Source organism: Sorex fumeus, unplaced genomic scaffold (genome assembly GCF_029834395.1).
Source record: "Sorex fumeus unplaced genomic scaffold, SorFum_2.1 ptg000013l, whole genome shotgun sequence".
Lineage (NCBI taxonomy): Eukaryota > Metazoa > Chordata > Mammalia > Eulipotyphla > Soricidae > Sorex > Sorex fumeus.
The window spans coordinates 10,297,793-10,319,169 of NW_026606070.1; the positions used below are offsets into that span (position 1 = coordinate 10,297,793).

The 21,377-nt window shown below is 45.6% G+C and overlaps 1 protein-coding gene across 1 annotated transcript in view; it reads right to left on the reverse strand.

Moving 5' to 3' along the window:
* FRAS1 (Fraser extracellular matrix complex subunit 1) overlaps positions 1-21,377 on the reverse strand; it is a 508,077-nt gene that overhangs the window by 88,673 nt on the left and 398,027 nt on the right. The window contains exons 41-47 of the mRNA XM_056111320.1: positions 20,767-20,902; positions 15,860-16,050; positions 14,281-14,434; positions 12,802-13,065; positions 10,845-11,033; positions 8,770-8,889; positions 8,330-8,509 (exon numbers count right to left, since the gene is read on the reverse strand). Of these exons, the coding sequence (XP_055967295.1) occupies positions 8,330-8,509; positions 8,770-8,889; positions 10,845-11,033; positions 12,802-13,065; positions 14,281-14,434; positions 15,860-16,050; positions 20,767-20,902 (1,234 nt within the window). The remainder of the gene's footprint in view (positions 1-8,329; positions 8,510-8,769; positions 8,890-10,844; positions 11,034-12,801; positions 13,066-14,280; positions 14,435-15,859; positions 16,051-20,766; positions 20,903-21,377) is intronic.

Below are 21,377 nucleotides of genomic sequence, written 5' to 3' on the forward strand. Positions count from 1 at the left end.
TGGGGTGTGGGAAGCATATGAAGGGGCCTGAGGCATGCCTGGCTGTGCACAAAGCTTACCCCTGACTCTGTGCTCAAGGGTCACTCCTGGCAGAGCTCAGGGCACCAGATGCAGTTCTGGGGACTGGGAGTTGAGCCCAGGGCAAATACCTTAACCCCGTACCTGCTCCAGGTCCAAGGCAGGTTTATTTGTTTTTGTTTTTGGCCACACCTGGTGGGACTCAGATGTGGTCCCAAGGAACTGAACCCAGGTCACCCACGCGCCAAGTCAATGCCAAACCCCTTTTGCTCTGGCCCCAAAAGGTAGGTGTTTTTATTTACCTTAAACAATTTTAATTGAAGATCCATAATTTACTAAGTTCATAATAGGTGCATCTTAGGCATATGATAATACAACCCCCATCCCACTACCGGTTCAAACTCTCTCTGCTGTGGCCCCAGGCTTCTTCCTGCCCATCCCCATCCTCCACCTGCCATCATTGACCCAACCCTAGGCATTTTGGCCTTTTTTCTTTATTGCTGTTTTTTTTTTCAGCCCCCACCTCATGGTGCTCAGGGACTACTCCTAGTTCTGTGCTTGGGAGTTGCATCTGGTCTTGCTTGGGACCATACGAGGCGCCAGGAACAAGACCTTGACCTCTGGCATGCACAAGAATCTCTCCAGCTCGTATTCTTTAATGCATTTTCCCTGCCACATCACCTGGCAGTCGGGGGTACTAGAGCCAGTCCTCTAACAGAGCCTTAGTTTATATTTTGTCTTTCTGAAGTTGGGATTGTCACAGTCACCTTGGAAGAAGCAGATAAAATGGTGGTGACAATAAGATTATGTCCTTCGTCTTATTCAGTCTCTGGAACAGCAGATACGAAGTGACATGCATTCTGCAGGCTTTGTTTTCTTTTTTAAAAAAATAGGAAAATTTGAGTGGCCGTCCCAACAAGAGAACCGCTTGTATCTGGTGGTCATAATTATGTTTCCCAGCAATGCCAAGTCACAGAATGGGCCAAGCACTAAAGGCACCATCATGAGTGGGGTCGAGAGATAGCATGGCATCAAACACCATGCACGCGGCTGGCTTGGGTTCAATTCTCAGCACCAAATACAAACCTCTGAGCACCACTGGGAGTGACCCCCAAACAAAACGAACAGCAACAGAAAGCACAACTATGACTGGTTGGGTGACGGCAGAGACAGGCTCCCTAATGCTGTTCTACCTTACATGGGAACTTATATGAGCTGCACTCGGATATAAGTCAAGGGAGGAAGGAGGAAGTCCAGGGGTCTGGCTCTGCATGTACAGACTTCGTGCTCAGCAGCTGGGACATCCTGAGGGATTCTGGGCTCTGGGGTTGTCTGATTCCTCTGGGGTGGACGTGTCAAAGCCAAGGGTGTTCTGCTCAGCTCGCTGCTTCCAGTTTCCTCTCTGCATTCCTAAACTATGCTGTCCTTTATACAAGGCACCTGGGCAGTCATGCTGCCAGTGGATTGGGAAATCAAGTTTGGGGGGAGGACAGGACCTGGGGAGAAAGCCTGCTTCCCCAAGAAAACCCTGGAGGTGAGTTTTAAAGTCTGAGTCATGTTCATTTTTTGGGACAGGGAGGGGGAAGAGTTTTGATGAAAAGGTTTGCAAATTTAAAAACACCAACTCAGCTCCTTTAGGGAGCACTTGAAAGTGAGTAAAGAATGGAAAGTGGTGGGCTGGAGTGACATTACAGCGGGGAAGGCGTTTGCCTAGCAGGCAGTGGACCCAGATTCGATTCCCGGCATCCCACATGGTCCCCCAAGCACTGCCAGAAGTAATTCCTGAGTGCAGAGCTAGGAGTAACCCCTGGGCATTGCTGGGTGTGACCCAAAAAGGAAAAAAAAAAGAATGGAAAGTGGATAAATTATGGGCAGTATCCTGGTAAGTTCCCTAAAAGATTTTACAACAACCAAACGGCTAAGATAACAAGACCACGTGTCCACCAGGTCTGAGGGGACTCACCGCAAGGGCAAGGTGCGAGGCCTGGTGGTTAGTGACCAGACAATGGAAGATCTTACACTTGAGGAAGGGAGGACTGGGTCCTTTTTCTTTTTCTGGAGGTGCAGGGGATTGAAGCCAGGGTCTCACACATGCAAGCTATGTGCTTTACTGTTGAGAGACATCCTGTCTGAGGGGTGAAGTCTTGCATGATGATATTTTACTTAAGCAAAGTACAGATTCCTGAATCTAAGTGAAAACGTTGCCCCTTGCAAGCAGGATCCTACAGAGGACTTTGTTCAAGCTGCTAGGAGGCCGATAAACACCCAGTTTACTCACAGAGGCTGAATGAAGCTAAGTGTGGTGAACAACAGTTTTCATCAAAAAGCATCCCACGTTGGGATGCCCAGATCAACTTTGGCCCCAGAATATAAGGAGGAAAATAAAAGAAAGAGTGGAGAGGAGGGGAAGAAGAGACAGACGAGAAGCAGTGGGGGCCAGGACTGGGATTAAGGTACCAAGGTGGTGTTTAGGGATGACAGAGCCAAATATCCAAACCCAGAGTCAACAATGCTGAAATCAAGAGACCTGAACTTTAACAACCAAACTTGGAGAGGTTTGTCAAGAGGGTGGGCTGGAAGGAGCCCGGGTGGTGGGGGAGAATATGGGAGGAAACATAGGTGGAGGGAAGCTGGCAGTAGCCATGGGATTGCTGCTTACAATAGTACAAGTCAAAAACTCAATCACAAATGATGCTGTAAATCACAGCACTGTAGTTAAATACACACACACACACACACACACACACACACACACAAATCAAACATGGGGCTGGAGTGATAGCACAGTGGGTAGGGCGTTTGCATGCACCAACCTGGGTTCGATTCTCAGCATCCCATATGGTCCCCGAAGCACCACCAGGAGTAATTCCTGAGTGCAGAGCCAGGAGTAACCCTTGAGCATTGCTGGGTGTGACCCAAAAAGCAAAAAAGCAAAAAAAAAAAAAAAGTAAAAAGAAAAATACCCACATCTGAAACCCTGCACAACCTTAACTAATTATAACATGAGGCATGGCACTGGAAAAGGGCACTGTTAGTCTGGTTCAGAGTTGCCGCAAACTTTCATATGAATAAAATTATATCAGCTCAGCATTTTTTTTTTTAAAAAGCATCCCTTGCATCCGAGAGATGGCTTAAAGTGTTGGACACATCCTTTCCCTGCAGGAGGTCCCAGTTGAACCTCAGCACCGGTGCCTCGAGGTTCCCTGAGTTGGAAGCTACCCCCAGCCTAAAGCTGGGAGGAGCTTCTGGGCACCTCCTTCCAGATACAGCCGGACCCCCGACCGCCAACGAAACAAAGCCCTTCTGGGAAGCAGGTAGCCTCGGTGGCTGGCAGAGAGGACGGCCTGCCTCCCTCCTGCTCTGGAATCACCCTCTGTGGGCCCTTGCTGAAAGTGATGCTCTCATCTAAAGACCACTGCTCTGGTCTATAGGGCCTAGATAGGAACTGTTGACCTAAGAAGGAGCCACCTGGGTGCCAGTCCTCAAAAAAGCCCCGCAAAAAGGGGCTTCCAAATACATTTGGGGATTCTGACATATAAAGAACCATTATTTGGTCTGGTTGAGAATTTTGTTGTGTGCACTTCAGCGTCCGAGAAAGGTATGGCTACATTGGCAGCATCTGTGCCGAGAATAAAGTACTTCTCTCTTTGATACACTCTTGAAAGAAACAGTACCTTATCTTCTTCAGGGAGGGAGATTTCAGGGCCCATCCAGTAGAAACTCTATGGCTACTCCTGGGTCGGTACTCCAGGCTTACTTCTGGGGTGCTCAGGGGACCATTATGTGGTGCCAGGGATTAAACCGGGATTGGCTGCATGCAAAGCAAACACCTTTACCCCTGTACTATCTCTCCAGCTCCGATAACTATGTAATTATTGAAATTTCAGTAGTGCATCATTCTATACACTGCATTACTAAAAGTTCGGTTCTGTCCTTCCCTTTGTCCAATTTACCTGCCTCACCAATTGCTTTCCTGAAGACCACTAATTTGGCCCAGCAGTCTAAAACTTCATTTCTATCTTCATTCATTGATTCATTTATTCCTCTATAGATCACATAAGAGAGAAATCACCCTCTTCAACTCCACCTGAATGACTTAATAGGCCCATCCATGGGTGGCACAGGGCAGGATTTCGCCTTGTTTTAAGAGCTAAGTAGTCCATTATGTATATACACCACCTCTTTAACTTTTAACTTCACAAAGAGTCACAGTCAGGTAAATACTCCCAGGGGAGAGAGGGAAGGAGAGAATTCTAGCCAGATGCTTTGCTAAGGCTGGAGGCAGTGGGCCAAAACAGGCCAGACAAGGGGATCTTGTGAATAACGGGGTTGGGGCCGGGTGCTTGGGTCTGGAGCACTGAGTTATTCTAAGAGGAAGACTGAGAAACAGACTCAGTGGGGTAGGGGACCACCGTGTGGATGGGAAACCAAACTTGTGAGGAGGGAGTGTCCCTTGCTCTTCCTTTCTTTTAGAAAGGTACATTCTTTTTTCTTTTGTAATTTAAAATAATTTTTAAAAATTGAATCACTGTGAGATAGATCCTTATAAGGCTGTTCACCATTAGGTTTCAGTGCTACAATATTCCAACATCCATCCCTCCACCAGTGTACATTTCCCAGCACCAGTGTCCCAAGTTTCCCTCTCAGCCCCCTCCCCCCAACAGCCGACAATGCCTCTGCCCAGTCTGTCTCTATGGCAGGTGCTTTTCTTCTCCCTCTCACCCCCTCCCGTCTTCCCTCTCTCTCCCCCTTCCTTTTGGGCATTGTGGTTTGCAATACAGATACTGAAAGGTTATCAAGAATATCCCTTTATCTACTTTTAACACTCAATTCTTGTCCAACGTGATCATCCCTAGCTATTATTATCATACTGTTCCCCTCTCTATCTTACCTACTCTTTTCCCCACACAACTTGTGGTTGATTCTAACCACTAACTGGTTGGAAAGGCACATTTTATTTTGAGTTTTTGGGTCACACCTGGTGATGCCCAGGGGTTACTCCTGGCTCTGCTCTCAGGGATTACTCCTGGTGGTGCTTGGGAGAGCTTCTGGGGTGCTGGGAATAGGACCTGGGTCGACTGCATGCAAGGCAAATGCCCTCCCCACTGTACTATCGCTACGACCCCAAGACAGGTGCATTCTTTTTTTTTATATTTATTTATTTTTTAATAGTGAGGCACCATGAGGTACAGTTGTAGACTTACACATTTTTGTGCTTGGGTTTCGATTATACAATGATCAAACACTCATCCCTCCACCAGTGTGCATTTCCCACCACCACGGATCCCAGCATCCCCTCCCCCCCCCAGCCCCCATCCCACCCTGCCTCTGTGGCAGGGCATTTCCCTCTCTCTCTTTTTGAGTGCCATGATCTGCAAAAGAGGCATTGAGTGGCAATCATGCTTGGTCGACAGTCTACCCTCAGCATGCTCTCCCATCATGGGCGGATCCTCCCAACACCCTTTATTTGGTGTTCCCTTCTCTTTCTGAGCTCCCCCTTCCCCTAACATGTGTGCTTGTCCTCTAGGTCATTGAGTAAAATTCCTGGTACTAATCTCTGCTATACTTGGGTGTTAGTTTCCTATTTTGTTACTTTATGTTCCCAGATGAATGCAATCTTTCTGTGTCTATCCCTTTCTTTCTGAGTCATTTCGCTTAACATGATACTTTCCATGTAGTACCACTTGTATGTAAACTTCATGACTTCGTCTTTTCTAACAACTACATAGTACTCCATTGTGTAAATGTGCCAGAGTTTCTTCAACCAGTCATCTGTTCTCGGGCACTCAGGTTTTTTTCCAGATTCTGGCTATTGTAAAGAGTGCTGCAATAAACAGACAATTGCAGATGTCACTTCGGCTATACTTTTTTGCCTCTCTGGGATATATTCCCAGGAGTGGTATTGCTGGGTCAAATGGGAGCTCAATTTCTAATTTCTTGAGAATCATCCATACTGTTTTCCAAAAGGGCTGAACCAGTCGGCATTCCCACCAACAGTGAAGGAGTGTCCCTTTCTCACCACATCCGCGCCAGCACCGGTTGCTTTTGTTCTTGTGGATATGGGCCAGTCTCTGTGGTGTGAGATGATACCTCATTGTGGTTTTGATCTGCATCTCCCTGATGATTAATGATGTGGAACATTTTCTCATGTAAGACAGGTGCATTCTTAAGGGAAGGGTGCACACAGGGAGTCTTTCCACAGGCCCTCCTGGCTTGGTCTAGAACTGAAACTGAAACCAAATGCAGGCTGAGACTGCCTGACGACCTTCCTCCTTTCACCAGGCAGATTTGAAGCAGCCTCCCCGGGCCTGTACCACAGACTGGCTCGGAGAACAGTGATGCTCAGGGCCTGGCCACGGGGAGGGGGGCAGGAGACAGCTGCAGCGCCTTGCTTACAGAATGGTTAGGATGCACTGGCCCAACACAACAGTCCAAAGTCTGTCCTTTCATCTTTGGAGAGATACAATCAGCAGCTTGACAGATTCCTGGCAGAAGCAATTAGCTCATGAATTAGTTATCGAGTGTCTCATGCAGCCAAGGGCTGGCAAATGCTGATCTGCAAACTTCCCTCAAGAACTCTGGGACAAAAGGGTCAGCCACCTGCTCTACTTGGCTGCAGGAATTTTAGCCCCTCCATCCATCCTTCCTTTCACTCTCCTCGAACACATCCCTCTCTCCTCCGCTACCCTTCCGGGGACCCAGACTTGGTCTCCTGCCCTTACCTCCTTTGCTGATGCCCCTCCAGCTCTCCAAGCTCATCATGCACTGCTCCCCCAACGGTCATGTGACTCCCAGCAAGCTGGTCCTTTGCCTGCCGTGAGATGTTGGCTGGTTCTGCCGGGGGCTGTTTACTGTCTGTCTAGGATGTGAGCGTGGCTAGCTCACTCATGTTCTTCAGATCTCTGTTCAAACATCCTCTTATTATTAGGAAGGCTTCTCTCAGCCCCTTGATTCTCACACTCTGGAATGCCCTGATTTCTCTCTCTCCATCCACCTCTGGCGACACTATCTCTGCTTACTTGCTTGCTATCTGATGGCCTGCATCAGAAAGTGAGTGCTGTAAGGACAGGCACGGCCCTGTTTGGCCATTTCCCTGGAGGAATGAATGAAGAATCTATAGCTCAAAATCCAAATAAAACCGATGCAGAGCTACAATCTCCTTCTAGCTGCCACGGCCTCTTTGAAGTACAAAATAAAGACGAGTTTATCTTCAAATTGCTTTTCGGCAAGCGTCTCTTGTCCTCCCATCCATTCAGCTGCCAAGTTCCCTAGGTTCTCTGCTTGAAACCCGTAATTCCTTCCATCCTTTCATCCTATTTATTGAATACTTACTAGGTACCTGGCGTTGTCTCTTACATTATTCTCACCACGCTATTCCCACCGCTGCTCTTTCCGATGAAACCTCTCTACCCCCTACCTGGCCAAAGGTGAATCTTCTCTATCACTGTCACTGCTTCCTATTTTTCTTTCAGTTCATCCTCTCGAATTCCTAGATAAATTTCATCTCCCTTCCCTGCTCGAAATTCTGCAGTGCTTCCCGATTGCCAATTGAATTAAATAGAGATTACTTAGCCCAGCTTTGAAGAGTCTCCATAAAATCTCAATCTTCTCATGAGTTCCATCTAGGACTATTTTCAGCATGGAGGTTTTCTCTAAACTGGCCCACTCATTGCTTTTTCAATGTGCCCACATGCTGTTCCCATCTCTAGAAATAACACAATTTCTGTCTTCCCCAAATGTGTCTTCCAAGAGCCCTCGGCAATGCCGGTGCTGTGAACCCTCCCATAGGAGGTATCCTCTCCCACTTTTGAGTCTTATGACACCAGGTGTAGACAGTTATGAATACCTGCATCATCTCCTGGTGCTGCGGTTATATGCAGAGGAATGCTGACCGGAAATGGCAATCGGATCTTTAATTCATTTGTCTGTTGAGCATCAGCTGTGTGTTTGGTATCATGTAAGGTGGTATGTAATAGTAAAAATTTAATTCAGTAGTAAGTAAATACTCATGACGGAAGTTCCTAAGGGCTAGTGGTGGTTCCCAAATGCCCACCAACTGGGGCTGCAGCGATAGCACAGCGGGTAGGGCGTCTGCCTTGCACGCAGCCAACCTGGGTTCGATTCCCAGCATCCCATATGGTCCCCTGAGCACCACCAGGGATAATTCCTGAGTGCAGAGCCAGGAGTAACCCCTTGTGCATTGCCAGGTGTGACCCAAAAAGAAAACAGACAAACAAACAAACAAACAAAAACCCAAATGCCCACCAACTTCCAACACTTGGGTTGATGGAGGGAGAGATAAGAAGCTGACCTGGGGAGGTTGCAAGTTCCAGGTGGCCCAGGTGTGGCTGTCTGGTGACTCTGTAGGTCAGTTCTGCAGGCACACGCTCCTGGTCAGTGGCAGAGAGCTGCAGAGTTGTGATTTTCTTCACTGAGTTTTCATCCAAGATGAGACCTTTATTGGTGATGATGACAGGTGGGGATCTGTCTTCTGGAAAGATCAGAAATGGATTTGAGGTGGTATCTTTTCCCTTTCTTCAGCTCGAGGCTTGGGGTCTTAGGGTGAGATCTGAACAGTCCTGAGGTCTGACCCTCAGAGAGGCAACCAAGGAATTGGAACTTCACACAAATGGGAGGGAGTCCAGATTTCCATACCAGTTAAGTAAAGACAAAGGTTCGAATCTTAACCACAGTGTGAGTGACAGACCCTCGGAATACTAAAGTGTTTTGAGAATCCCAAAGCTCTTTTACCCTGAACGCTGATGGAAAATGACTGGCCAGTCAATTTGTTGCCGTCTCCATCAACCACGTCAAACTTAAAAACAAAGCTGCCACCAGGTTCTCCTTTTTCATGACTATATTCCAGTTGGCCTGTAAAAAGGACAAGAGAGATTTGCTTGGAGCACTTTTCCATCTCTATTTCTGATGACAACTGGTTTTCCCATCCAATGAATCAATTAACACCAGCTCGCTTTAGCTCCACTTTTGACATTTCCATCTAAAGTATTCACTCCTTTTCTGTCTTCTCCCACTGTGGGCATTTTCATAATGAAAGGCCCGTTAGAATAAAGTCATCGCAAACAACACTGTTTGTGGTGCAGGTCCAGTCTTTGTGAAAGGCCCTGACAGCTGTGAAAACTGTGAATAACACGGTCAGCCAAGTTGCCCATATGTGAAATGAGTATGACTGTACCTGCACCACGAGTGCGACCTTTCCTGTCACCTTTTCACAGGGAAAAGAATACAGGATGCAGCCCACACTCTCCCACAAATAGTTGTACCCATTTCCTCAAAGAGCCTTCATTATTTTTGGAACAACAGGGTGTACAACCAACCCAAAAATAAATAAACAAAATAAGTGAGCTCTTTAGAAAAGCCAAAAGTACTGACAGACATCTGCAATGTATTAATAATTTTGTCTATTTGTTTTGGCCTGAGGTTAAATTTTGGGGACCACACCTGTTGGTACCTGGGACTAACTCCTAGCGAAGTACTCAGTGATCTCTTCTGGCAAAGCTCAGGGGACCTTTTGGGGTGCAGGGGATTGAACCTGAGTCAGCCACATTCAAGGCAAACACCCTATCCACTCTACTATCTCTCAGGTCCCTGCAATATACTACATTTTGTTAAACCATAGCACACTTTTAAGTACTTATCCATGGAAATGTAATCAAATGTTTGAGAAGAGGCACCTAGTCATGCTTTTATTTTATTTTTTTACTTTGTATTTACTTGGCCACCCCTGGAAGTTATCAGAGCTTACTTCTGGTTCTGCATTCGAGGATCACACCTGAAGGGCTTGGGAGACCGTATGGGATGCCAGGGATTGAACCTGAATTGGTTGCATTCAAGGCAAACACTCTGCCCACTGTACTACTGCTCCAGCTCTCTGGTCTCATTTTCCAGAAAAGACACAGAAGCAAAGAATGAAGGAATTACTCTCCTTTGGCCCTTTCCTAAAGTTATGATAAGTTCAGTGAGGTTTCAGCTGCTGCCAACTTCAGGTGACAGTACACAGAAAGGACATTTATATCTACTTTCAGGGGTATATTTCTGCTGCTGAGTGGAACTGCACCTCATCACTTGGCTGTGGATTAGTTCCTGCATCCCCCAAATGGGCCCCCTTCTTTTTATCCCTAAAAGTATTGGACAGTAACTACGTGGCATTGAACATTCATGCTTTCACACGGCATCAGCATTTCCTGGAGGAGGGATGAGCTGTGCAGTCTCCCCCAGGCAGCTCCTATTTATGCCCTTCCATTTTGCTTAGTTCATTAACTCGTGCTCTTTGGGGAGCTGAAAAAAAAATAAAAAGATATAAATTGTTCACCTACAGCAGGCATAATTTTCACCTTAATCCATCCCAATTCACTTCTTTTCATTTCTCTCTTTCTCTTACACACACACTCTTTGTAGCATCTGAGTGAGTGAAAATGACTTTTTCCCCTCTATAATGGCCCCAAATTCTATCACTGCTCTGTCAAAGCATGAGCACATTTTAGTCAAGAAAGATAGTCCTTTTGTGAAAAGCAAAATATCGAGACGAAAGCATAAATGAAGCTATAATTCAGCAATTATTCAAAACAGATGGGCCAAATTGGAGTGATAGTACAGCAGGTAGGGCGCTTGCCTTGCTCCAAGTCAACGGGGTTCAGTATCTGGTGCCAAATAAGCTCCCCTAAGCACCTCCAGGAGTGGTACCTGAGCAAAAGCAGGTGTGGCAAAAAACAAATTTGAACTAAAATGGAATAGGGCACAGCTTAGTGCCGTGGGCCTCTGGGGATGGGACTGGACCTTGATGCCGTGGGTGGGTTGTACCGGCTGACCTTGGCTGATGTCCGCCTGTGTGAAGCTTCGGACAGGGCCCTCCGCAGAAATTTGCTCCACGTGGTCGCGCTGGACCACCTGTAGATGACCTGCTCCAGGGTCTTCCCTCAGCACGTACAACACCCGATGGGCATCGGAGTGGGTGTCCGTGGCCTTCAAGTGCTGTTCTGTGATACGTGCTACTGATCCTGGGAGAGAAAGGAGGAGGACCCCATCATTTCCTCTGACTACCAGGTCAAAGAGGTGCAAACCCAGACAGTGAGTGATCACACATTCTCGGGAGCAAGCAGCAGTCAAACATCTTTCTCAGTTTCAAGCTGAAGAGAGTTTAACTTCCCTAAGCAAAAGAGTCCCAACTTCCCATTTTGGGACCCTTCCTCTCCCTCTCCTTTCTTCCTTCACCCCCCTCTCTATCCCCCATTTAGCTTTAAGACGTGTTGTTTTATTTTATTCTCTCTGGAAACATTTCCAGTTTCTCTGTCCACTCTGTTCCTGTGACGATCCGAATCTATGTAATCGCTCTGAGTCCTGTGATGTTAATTACCTTCAAGAAAGAAAACCTGCTGGGCCAATTTATTTATTAGCTGTCTTGGGGGATCACCAAAGAGTTTTACATAAACTCATCAACTCATCTTGCTGCTCTCCCAGAGAAAGTGGGTGTTCCTCAAGCCTAAAGAGTGGAGCGTTATGCTCGAGTCCTGGTCCTGTGAGGGATGAAGAATGGAGGCAAAAACCTGACTACAGAAAACACCTCTCTTGACAACCAGTTGCTGCCCTGCCTGGCCATTTTCTATACTAATTTTTACTGTAGATTTTGGTAAGGAAGATCCTAAGCTTTCCTAGCAAGGCAGCCTGGTATGTGGGGAGGTGCTCCACTGAGCCCTGAGCATATTCTGGGCTGAGTTAACGCCAACAGGCACATTTATCCATTTGTCACCCGGGTCATTCTTAGTGAACAGCCTTGATGGATGAAGAGATGTTCTCTCTGGGACAAAAATCAGGTTTCTTATGGTTATTCTCCTAAAACATAGGGAAGCATCCCACCTTCATGATCCTCTTCTGTAATGCAAGTCACTGCACTAGAGGTCCCATCTGGACCCTTGGTGTCACCCTGTGGGGCATGGGAAGTGGAGGGAACTGACAGATGTGCTGGTGCCCATGCTGCCTGCCGCGCTGTGGGCAGTCTAAGTATTTGGTCTCTGATGCGGAGTCTCATGTCTTCTGTCAGCATTCATGAAACAGTACCAGGCCAGTTATTACCATGTGAAAAGGGGTCAAGTCAAATCCCAGGTATCTAAATCCAAATAGGGCATTTTTTTTTGGCTACAGATCAAATGAAGAATAAACAAACAGAACCTCAGTCAGCTACAGATGCTCTGTGGCCAGAAGATGGACAGCCCGTGAAAAACTCTATGGATGCCACTTGTCCCCAACCCTTCAGGGCTGTTTAGCCATAGGCAACACTGTGAGGATTTGACTCTAGGAAGGCATCTGCAATGATTCTCAGTTATTTGCATAATATTTTCTATTTTCAGTGAATGAGAACTTTTAATCACCCTTTCATGCCTCCCTACTTTTTTTTTTTTGAGCACGTCAAAAATCCTATTGTTTATCTTTTATTGTTGGTTTCTGTGGTGTTGGTTGGGCAGTGTCAATGTTCTAAGTGGGCCAATAAACAGTTGGATAACTTTAAATTTTCAAAGACCCTAGACAAACTATAAACCTTTGAAATATTTTCTCAAATTCAGAAACACTGAACCAAAACACTGGACTTGATAGGTTCACATTTGTCACTCACAATTCTTAGTCTTCCTAAAACAATAGTTCTCCTCAATTCCAACTTTCCCAAGCTACAGACCTGATTCAGGAGGCTCTCACAGAACTAAGGAGGTCTGACACACGACAAAGAAGTAAGGATGGCAAAGCCATGGTCACTCCCTCCCACTCCTGTGGTACCTGCTGAGAGCTGCAGGCCTCTGTTTACAGCCAAGTGGGGGGTGTCACCTGTAGGCAGTTCAACAAAGATCTCCATTCTCCCCAGGTTTGTGTGGAGACCATCACTCAGGGAGAACTGGAACTCGTCCACTGCCATACCAGGCCCACCAGGCACGTAGCCCACCAGCCCGGACAGGACTTCCTCGTAGGTAAAGGAGGAGCCTTGGGTCAAAACCCTCCCATTCTCCAGAGGCTCAGAGGCACTTCGTCTAAGGAATACATGACCTGAGGAAGGAAGTAAAGAAAAACAAATAAGCAATGATACATAGCACCGAAAACACAAGCTGATTTTGTCAACCAATATGAACGTGCATAGGTTGAGGGCCTTAGAAGTAGTTGGTGTCACACACATAAATGAACAACCTGTATTTTACATATAAGTGCTTATGTAAGCATTTCAGAAAAGATGAAGTCTCACTTTTCCTGGTTAAACATCCCTCCAGGAAAACCAGCTGGAGCAGTAATTGAGTGACTTAGCCATCAAATCTCTCTCCAAGAAGTCAAATTAACTTCAATGCTTAACTTTTATTTTTTTTTCTTTCACAAAGTGAAAAATAGTACTCTTCACTTACTGCCTTTCTCCTTGGGCATTCAGCATGGGGGAGTGGGGGAGGAGTAGGTTTTAAATTCCCCGAATTACCAAGGCATCAAACCCCAAAGACACTCTGGGTTGGAGTCAAGTTTTCTCTTTTCAAGGGTCATGTATACTCCGCAGCCAAGCGGAGAGTTTCATTAAAGAATGCAGGTGAATGAAGGCGAGCCCAACTGCTCCGACTTGCAGTCTATGAATGAACACTCCATCCACAGCAACAATTTCATCTTGAAATGACCAAAGAGCATTCTGATGGACTAAGACACCACTTGGGAGATGAAATTCCAGAGTTTTAGTACCAAGGGGATTCTCGTACTAGACGTTTAGCAAAGAAGTTGAGAGAAGATTCCCCAAGATGGTGTTTTACCTCTGGTTTAATCAGGGAAAGTGCTTTCTTTGCAAAAGGAGCTAGCTTGTAACGACTTCGAGCATGCATTAACCTGAGGTGAACACATTTTGCAATTAATAACAAGGCAGCCACACTAGTCCTTGCCTTAGATGGCCCAGGATTAGCAAGTAATGAGGTCTTTGAAAAGGATACGCAGGCTCTGAAAACTGTTTTGCTCACAGTGACGGAGGAAAGCAACTAAATAAATAACCAAACCCCAAACAGTCTAATTGGATTTCAGAGACACCAATTACCTAGAAATCAGGTTTTCAGAACAACCAGTGCCTACTGGGACCCCAAAAAATCTTAGCGAGCTGTGAATGAATCTGATTATACTTTGATGCAAAGAAACAACTCCATACAGGTAAGGCTGAGGAATAATCAACAGAGATCTACGTGTTTGCGCTAATAAGCCACTAAGCACCTCAAGTAGAAACCTTCCATAATCATTGTGTCCTACCGTGGTGAGGGGTATTGGTCAACACAAAAATCAGCTCATTATCGGGAGTGTCCAGGTCTTGTAGGCTCAGGGAAGAATTGCTTATCACCTCTCCTGAGCTCAGATGTACTTGGAGGGGTCGCAAGGTCATCCTGGGAGGTTCATCATTCTTTCTCTGATTAAAACAAAAAATAGGCCGTCTCACACAGATATTGGTTGAAGAAGAAAGAAAATGAACATTATTCAGAAAAAATGTCATACTGTTGCACCAGAGTTCACTATCAAAATAGCATTTCGTGTGACATCCTTATTCATTTCCAGTCAAAATGTTTAGTTTGAAAAAGAAGACCGGTCACACAAACAAAACCACTGTCATTGTCACTGTCCTCCCGTTGTTCATCGATTTGCTCGAGCGGGCCCAGTAACGTCTCCATTAGAAACTTTGTTGTTACTATGTTTGGCATATCAAATACATCACGGGTAGCTTGCCAGGCTCTGCCCTATGGGTGAGATACTCTCGGTAGCTTGCCGGGCTCTCCAAGAGGGGCGGAGGAATCGAACTTGGGTCGGCCATGTTGGCTGCGTGCAAGGCAAACGCCCTACCGCTGTGCTATCACTCCAGTCCACACAAACAAAATATCCCTTTGGAAAGAAGCTATTGGACCATTCGACAGAAATCTTGTTAGATATCTTGCTTAGACACAATGATCATTTTTTCCCCCAGTCCAAAATATATGCATGTGTGTAGACAAGCACAAATATTCTTGGGATAGTAAAGGCATATGATCTGAAATCAGCCTTAGAATACCCTTTCCACATTCCACATTTCCTGGGGAAAGATAGTTTAGCTAAAAGTGGGTCTCCAAACCTGTTTCTGGATGCTGTCTCCGCCCTCCCACCAACAATGCTACGAAAAGAAGGTTGAGGGTAGCTTATGCGTTCTCATCACAAAGCAAAGGATAGTCTACTCTGAATTTTATCTTCTGGGGCTGGGCGACACACTCAGCAGTGCTCTGGGTCTACTCCCAGTGGTGCTCAGAGAATCCTAGAGTGTCAGGGATCAAACCCAAAGCCTTCACTTTGGCCCTCCTAGCTAACTCCCTGACTAACTCCTGACATGTCTCTTTCAACTCTCTGGGCCTGGGGTGGTAGAACAAATCTATATAGTCACTCAAATGAGGAAAATATAGTACTAGCAAATTGCAATAAATAAATTTAATGTAATACATTTAATAAATAAATGTACTAAGATATAAGAAAAAGACTACACATAGAACCACACGCAACCATTTCAAGGCTATGCAGGCATGGGTGATTTCTTATCTAAATGCAAGACAGGCTGGGTTTCTCTGTCCGACTCCTGCAAACTTCTCACACAGAACAAGTAAAAATGGAATCTAGATTTCCAAGTTGAACCAGTCCCAAATGCCAGCCTTAATTCTATGAATTTGCCAAAGGTCAGGGTTATATTTTTAAATTGGCCTCTAAAATTGAAGGTCAAATCTAATCTTCTTTGCTTTTGCGTTCTTCTGTGTGAAGCTATCTAATGGAGGGAGATTGTGGTCAAAGGCTCAACTTCCCCAGCATCCGAAGTCTTTACCTCGATGGTGATGTTGATGCTTTGGATTTCTGAATGACTGTTTCCATCACTTACATAAAAACTAAAAATGTCATGGGTGGGCTCAATGCTTTCATGAACACTCTGGAAGTAGTAAATGTAGTTTTCCAGGACGTCTTGAATAGGGAAGGAGGCATCAGAATGACCAGTCATTCCCGGGCCAAAACGATCACCTGCAGCGACATCAAGAAAGATGAGGGAATAAAGAGGATGTAGGTCATATACACAGTGAAACATTAGTCACTAGAATGGTGGACTGCTGTCTTCTGTCCCCACGCTTAGCAAAATACATCAGAAAGAGAAGGGCAAAGTAATGTCTGATCTCATTTACATGTGATTTAAAAACAAAGAAGAAGAATACAAAATTTTCAATAAAAACAAACACTTAGACTCAGACCACAGAATAGAGATTACTAAGGGGGGTGGCATGTTGAGCAGAAAAAAAATTCAAGGACTGTACGGATGCAAGATAAAGGCACTTTGTGTCTGGTATGGTGTGCTAACATTTTAGTCCTCAAACATACAAATATTTACACTCTTGCAAACCATTGTTCCGAGAGAGAGAGAGAGACAGAGAGACAGACAGAGACAGAGAGAGAGAGAGAGAGAGAGCTCTTACTTTGATGTATCAGTTCTGCTTATGAGGATGAATCAGAAAGTATAGCAGAATTATCAACAACAGATGGAAGTACATTTAAGGATCAAGGTAGAGGAGTAGTACTCACACAAGACCAGGAACTGGAAGAGCTAGGATTGGATCCCTGTTCTTTGTGCCACCCTCCCTGCAGGGGGTTGGGGGACCATATAGAGTGCCAGGGATTAAACTCAGGTACAAGGCAAGTGCCCTGCATGCAGTACTATCTCCTGGCCCCATGCAGTGTCTATATAGAATAGAATCAATGGTTGCTTTGCTAGAAATGTTGGATGACAAAGGTTCTGACACCGTCACAACAAAAGCTCGACTTTAAACTTTAGTTACTTTCAAATCTCCCCTGCCTGGCTTATGCTGCCTTTCTTTTTATATAAGAAATATGTAAGGGGTCAGACTGAGAGCACAGCGGACATTTGCCTTCTATGTGAATAGGCCGGGTTCAACCCATAAGGTCTCCAAGCACTGTCAGGAGTAATTCCTGAGTGCAGAGCCAGGAATAATATCTGAGCATTGCCAGGTGTGGCCCCCAAACAAAGGAAAAAGCAAAAGACCAAGAAAAAGTTAGCCATATGCCTTTCTATTTAAAAATCATTTCCAGAAGCAAGTTTTTAATTCCCTCTCAATTCCTTAAGGGAAACTCTGTGAGAGAATTTAGTCTCGGGATGGTACACCTAGGCCTCTGTGATGCTTAGGTATCATTCAGAGTTCAGGTGCCACAGAGACAAAAAATACTATAGAGAGTGCTGCCACCAACTCACTCTGTCTCATACTAACCCTGAACATTGCTAAAGGCCAAGGAGAAGAAAAAGCAATGTCTAGGTGATGAATGACTTGTCTCTTGCCTGGCTTTAATCGGAGTCTCTTTAATTCTTGCTTTTAAATTGTTACTAGTTTTCTTCTCAAGAGAGTTAAAAGAAATGCCAGTGTGTTCAAAGATTCCCAGGACATATATCAATAAAGAAAAGATCTGGAAAAAGCAAGGGTTTCTTTGCAAAGATCGAGTCTGCTACAAAACTATGGTTTAAAAAGCCACCAATTTCCTGAACTGTAGATAATGTCATGTTTTAGCTCACTTCTTAAGAAAAATGAGGAGAGAAAATGCTTTATTTATAATTTATCTGAAATTAAAACTGAAGGCAAATGAGTTTTCCTAACAAATTTTCCTAAATTTAATCCCAGAGATCTGACTAGGCACCAGAAAAATCGTCAAACCCGAATGACCTGTGACCCAATAATCCCCAACAAGTGTATACACTTCAGGGCTTTCAGAAGGAACTGATCTAAATTCTTTCCATCTTTATTTTAGTTTTTCATGAGTCACAATAAACATGAAAATGACTTTTCTATTTGGGTCAGAAGTGGCCAAAGGAAAGCAAATGATGCCTGACTCTTCTTCAATAGAGTAGTGCCCTATTTCCTGTCTTTGAGAGACAGACTATTCAACAAATGAAATTGTCAATGACTCTTCGAATATTTAAAATGGCACCTTCTATGTTTTCACACAAAGCTTTATATGAACATCCTTTTTGCCTTCTCCAATAGAATATACCACGTGCACGTTAAACAGTCCCTGATTCAAGCAGACTCACAATGAACATCTATTACTGCAAAGTGCTGGAGTCCGGACATACCCTGAAGGTCACCAAGGTGGGTCTGCCAAGGGTGGGTCCTGTCCTATTGGTGCTACTAATGGGCACAGAATCCATACACTTAAATTTCACCTACCAATATAATTATTCTGCTTCTCCTTCTTGTTAGGAAAAAATCAATCCACTTCTTTTATTTCCTTATTTATTTATTTAATTTGATCGCAAAGACTGAGATGATCTGTTTCACCACATTGTCAACCCATTCCTTGGTTGTATGCATCCTAAAGTTCTCCCCTTGCCCCCAAGTGACAACCTTTCACATTCAGAGAATATCACTGTCTAGCCCATTGATCCATGCCACAGTGATGGTAGAATGTTCTGTTGTACATATACACAGGTTTCAGCAGCATCTATGGAAGGCAGATGAAGGTAGTAACTTTGTTTGCATAATCATTAGACCTAGAATAATGTGGGCTATAGCCAGACTGGTGGTGTTCAGGGATTTAGGGATCTTCATATCCAAGTGGAAGAGCAGAGGGCGAAAGGGAAAGATTAAGGAAATCCACTTCTTCTAATAGCTCTTTTTAACAAAAAAGACAATAGTTGGAATCTAAATCTAAATCTCGGTGGCTTAAAACAGACTTGGCTTGGTACACAGGCTAAATAATTTCTCCCTTGGAGCCAGCTTGAGAACTTTAAGGATGAGTCACTCTTTTTTTCCTTTTGGGATCATACCTGACAATTCTCAGGGATCACTCCAGGCTCTATACTCATGAATTACTCCTGGCAGTGCTCGGAAAACCAAGTGGGATGCTGGGAATTGAACCCAGGTCAGTCACGTGCAAAGCAAGTGCCCTATCTGCTGTACTATCACTCTGGCCCCCAGAATGTGTGACTTGCTGACCCACTTTGCTTTATTCTTGGGCAATGAATGTTGAGCAGCAACTGTGCTCCAAGTGTGGTCCTTGAACCAAAAAAGAATAGCAAAATCCAGTGAAAAATGGCAATGCATGAGCCATAAAGACCCTCACAATAGGAACATGGGCTTGCTACCCAAGAAAACTGTGTTTCACGATCCCCTGGGTAAGTTGTATGCCTGTTAACAATAACTTTTCAGGGAATCAAGGCTTGCCAGATACTTAAATTCTGGACCAATGAAATATTCCTCCACATGCCATTCCAGGTTAACAAAGAATGGAACTAGTCAGGGTTAATGAGAAATTTCCTGGAGAGAAGAGGAGAAGCAAGCATCCTTTAATGACTTCTAACCTTTGTCCCTGTCCTTCTTCCTGCCCTCACTCACCTTACCCTCCCTAACCCAATAGGCCCATCCTTCAGCAACTCCCACTAACCTTGCACATTCCAACTCAAAGGTCACGTCCTCACACTTTCCTGCTTTCCCGGGCAAAAGCATTCTGTCCAGTTACCTTCCTAGCCCTGGCATTTCATTTTGGGGATAGCTTCTCAGTCTTCCAATCCGTTTCGCTCCCAAGGCAGGGGCAGGGGCTGTGTCTTATCCATCTCCACTTATTTTTTTTCTTTTTGAGTCACACCAGCAATGCTCAGGGGTTACTCCTGGCTTTGCACTCAGGAATTACTCTTGGCATTGCTCAGGGGACAATATGGGATGTCCGGGATTGAACCTAGGTTGGCTGAGTGCAAGGCAAATGCCCTACTCGCTGCACTATCGCTCCATCCCCCCATGTTCACTTCTATCATGCCGCATACAGACGTGTGTTGAGATACATCTAACCTGGCATAAAAAACATGTAACTGCGAACGCAGAAAGATAAGAAAAAAAGCCGGGGCTGTGTAGAGGGAAGCAGGAAGATCACTGATAATTGAGCACCAGCTCGGTCCCAGGCACCACGCTGGTCAGTGAACGGTGTCTCTGTGGGAGCTGCGTGCCAATTAGAGCCAAGCGCGGGTGCTAGGAAGCTCATTCCAGAGGCAGATGCACAGCGACCTGCCAGGAGCTGTCTCGGCTGCCAGTCACTGTGGTCCCGAGGGGGTGTGGACAACGCATGCCTGCTCACCTCCCCTTCAATGCAGAACCACCAAGGGCACGGGGTGCGGGCAGATGGCGGAGGGGGAGGAGTATGGAGTGGAGGGGCACAGACAGACAGGCAGCATCTCAATTCTGCACGTCCCCACCTGAGAAGGAGCTGACACTTAAGCTCTGTCTGAGCTCCACTGAGGTGGCCTCGAAGAGCAAGGACATCTCTGCTGCCCTAACAATCAATTCTAAGTGCAAGCCACACTCCCTTTCCTCCCCCTCAGCAGGCACCCTGAACCCCCTTCCCTTAGTTTTCCATTGCATTGACTTACTTATCAGCATGCACAAATTTCTCATTTATTAGTTTCTTATCTGTCTCCCCCACCAGGACCTACAGCACTGAGAGGGTGGTGGGGAGGGGGTAGTTTCTGTCTGTTTGGTTTACTGATAGGAACACCTGTGATTGTTCATCGTCTGTTCACTGCCTATCTCTAATTTTGTTCAGTGAGTGGCAACTTCCTTCCCTTTCTTCAAAACGGTTCGATTCTTCCTCAGTTTCCAAACTCTGGGTTTGTGTAAAGTTAGGAAACTCCCTCCACCCTCCCTGCGTTCAGGTCCTGAGCATCCCTACAGCAAGCGCTCTCGTGGGTACCTGTCCCCGTGTTCTCAATGCAGCCGAATTTGGGCAGAGCGCTGATTTTAATGACGGCATCTCTCCGGAGGTTGTCGTGCTCGTCGGTAGCAAAGAAATGGTGAAATGACAGCGGGGCTCTGCCGCCCTCATCAACCTGAGAAAGAAACAAATATATCTGTATTGCAAACCATAAGGCCCCAAAGTGGAGAGAGAGTAGGGGGGAAATTGTCTGCCATGGAGGCAGGGGGAGGGTTAAGAGGGGCGGGGCTATACTGGGGACAATGGTGGTGGAGAATGTGCACAGATGGAGGGATGGGTGTTTGATCATTGTATGACTGAAACTCAAACATGAAAGCTCTGGAACTGTATCTCACCATGATTCAATAAAAAAAAAGAGTCCTTGGGAGGTCTTTTTGCAGTCAAAAAGAACCCACAAGGAAAGTATCCCTCCGGAGTGACCTTCCATGACGTTTCCACCCTTTGAGGAGGCAGAGCTTGCCCAGAAGGGGAGAGAAATGCATCAGCTGTAGCAGACAGGCTGTGTCAGTGCCTCTCGAAGCTGCACTCACACTCAGTAACTTCTGGCTCACCCTTCAGAGCTGTGCTTCTTTCGATGATGGATCTGGTGA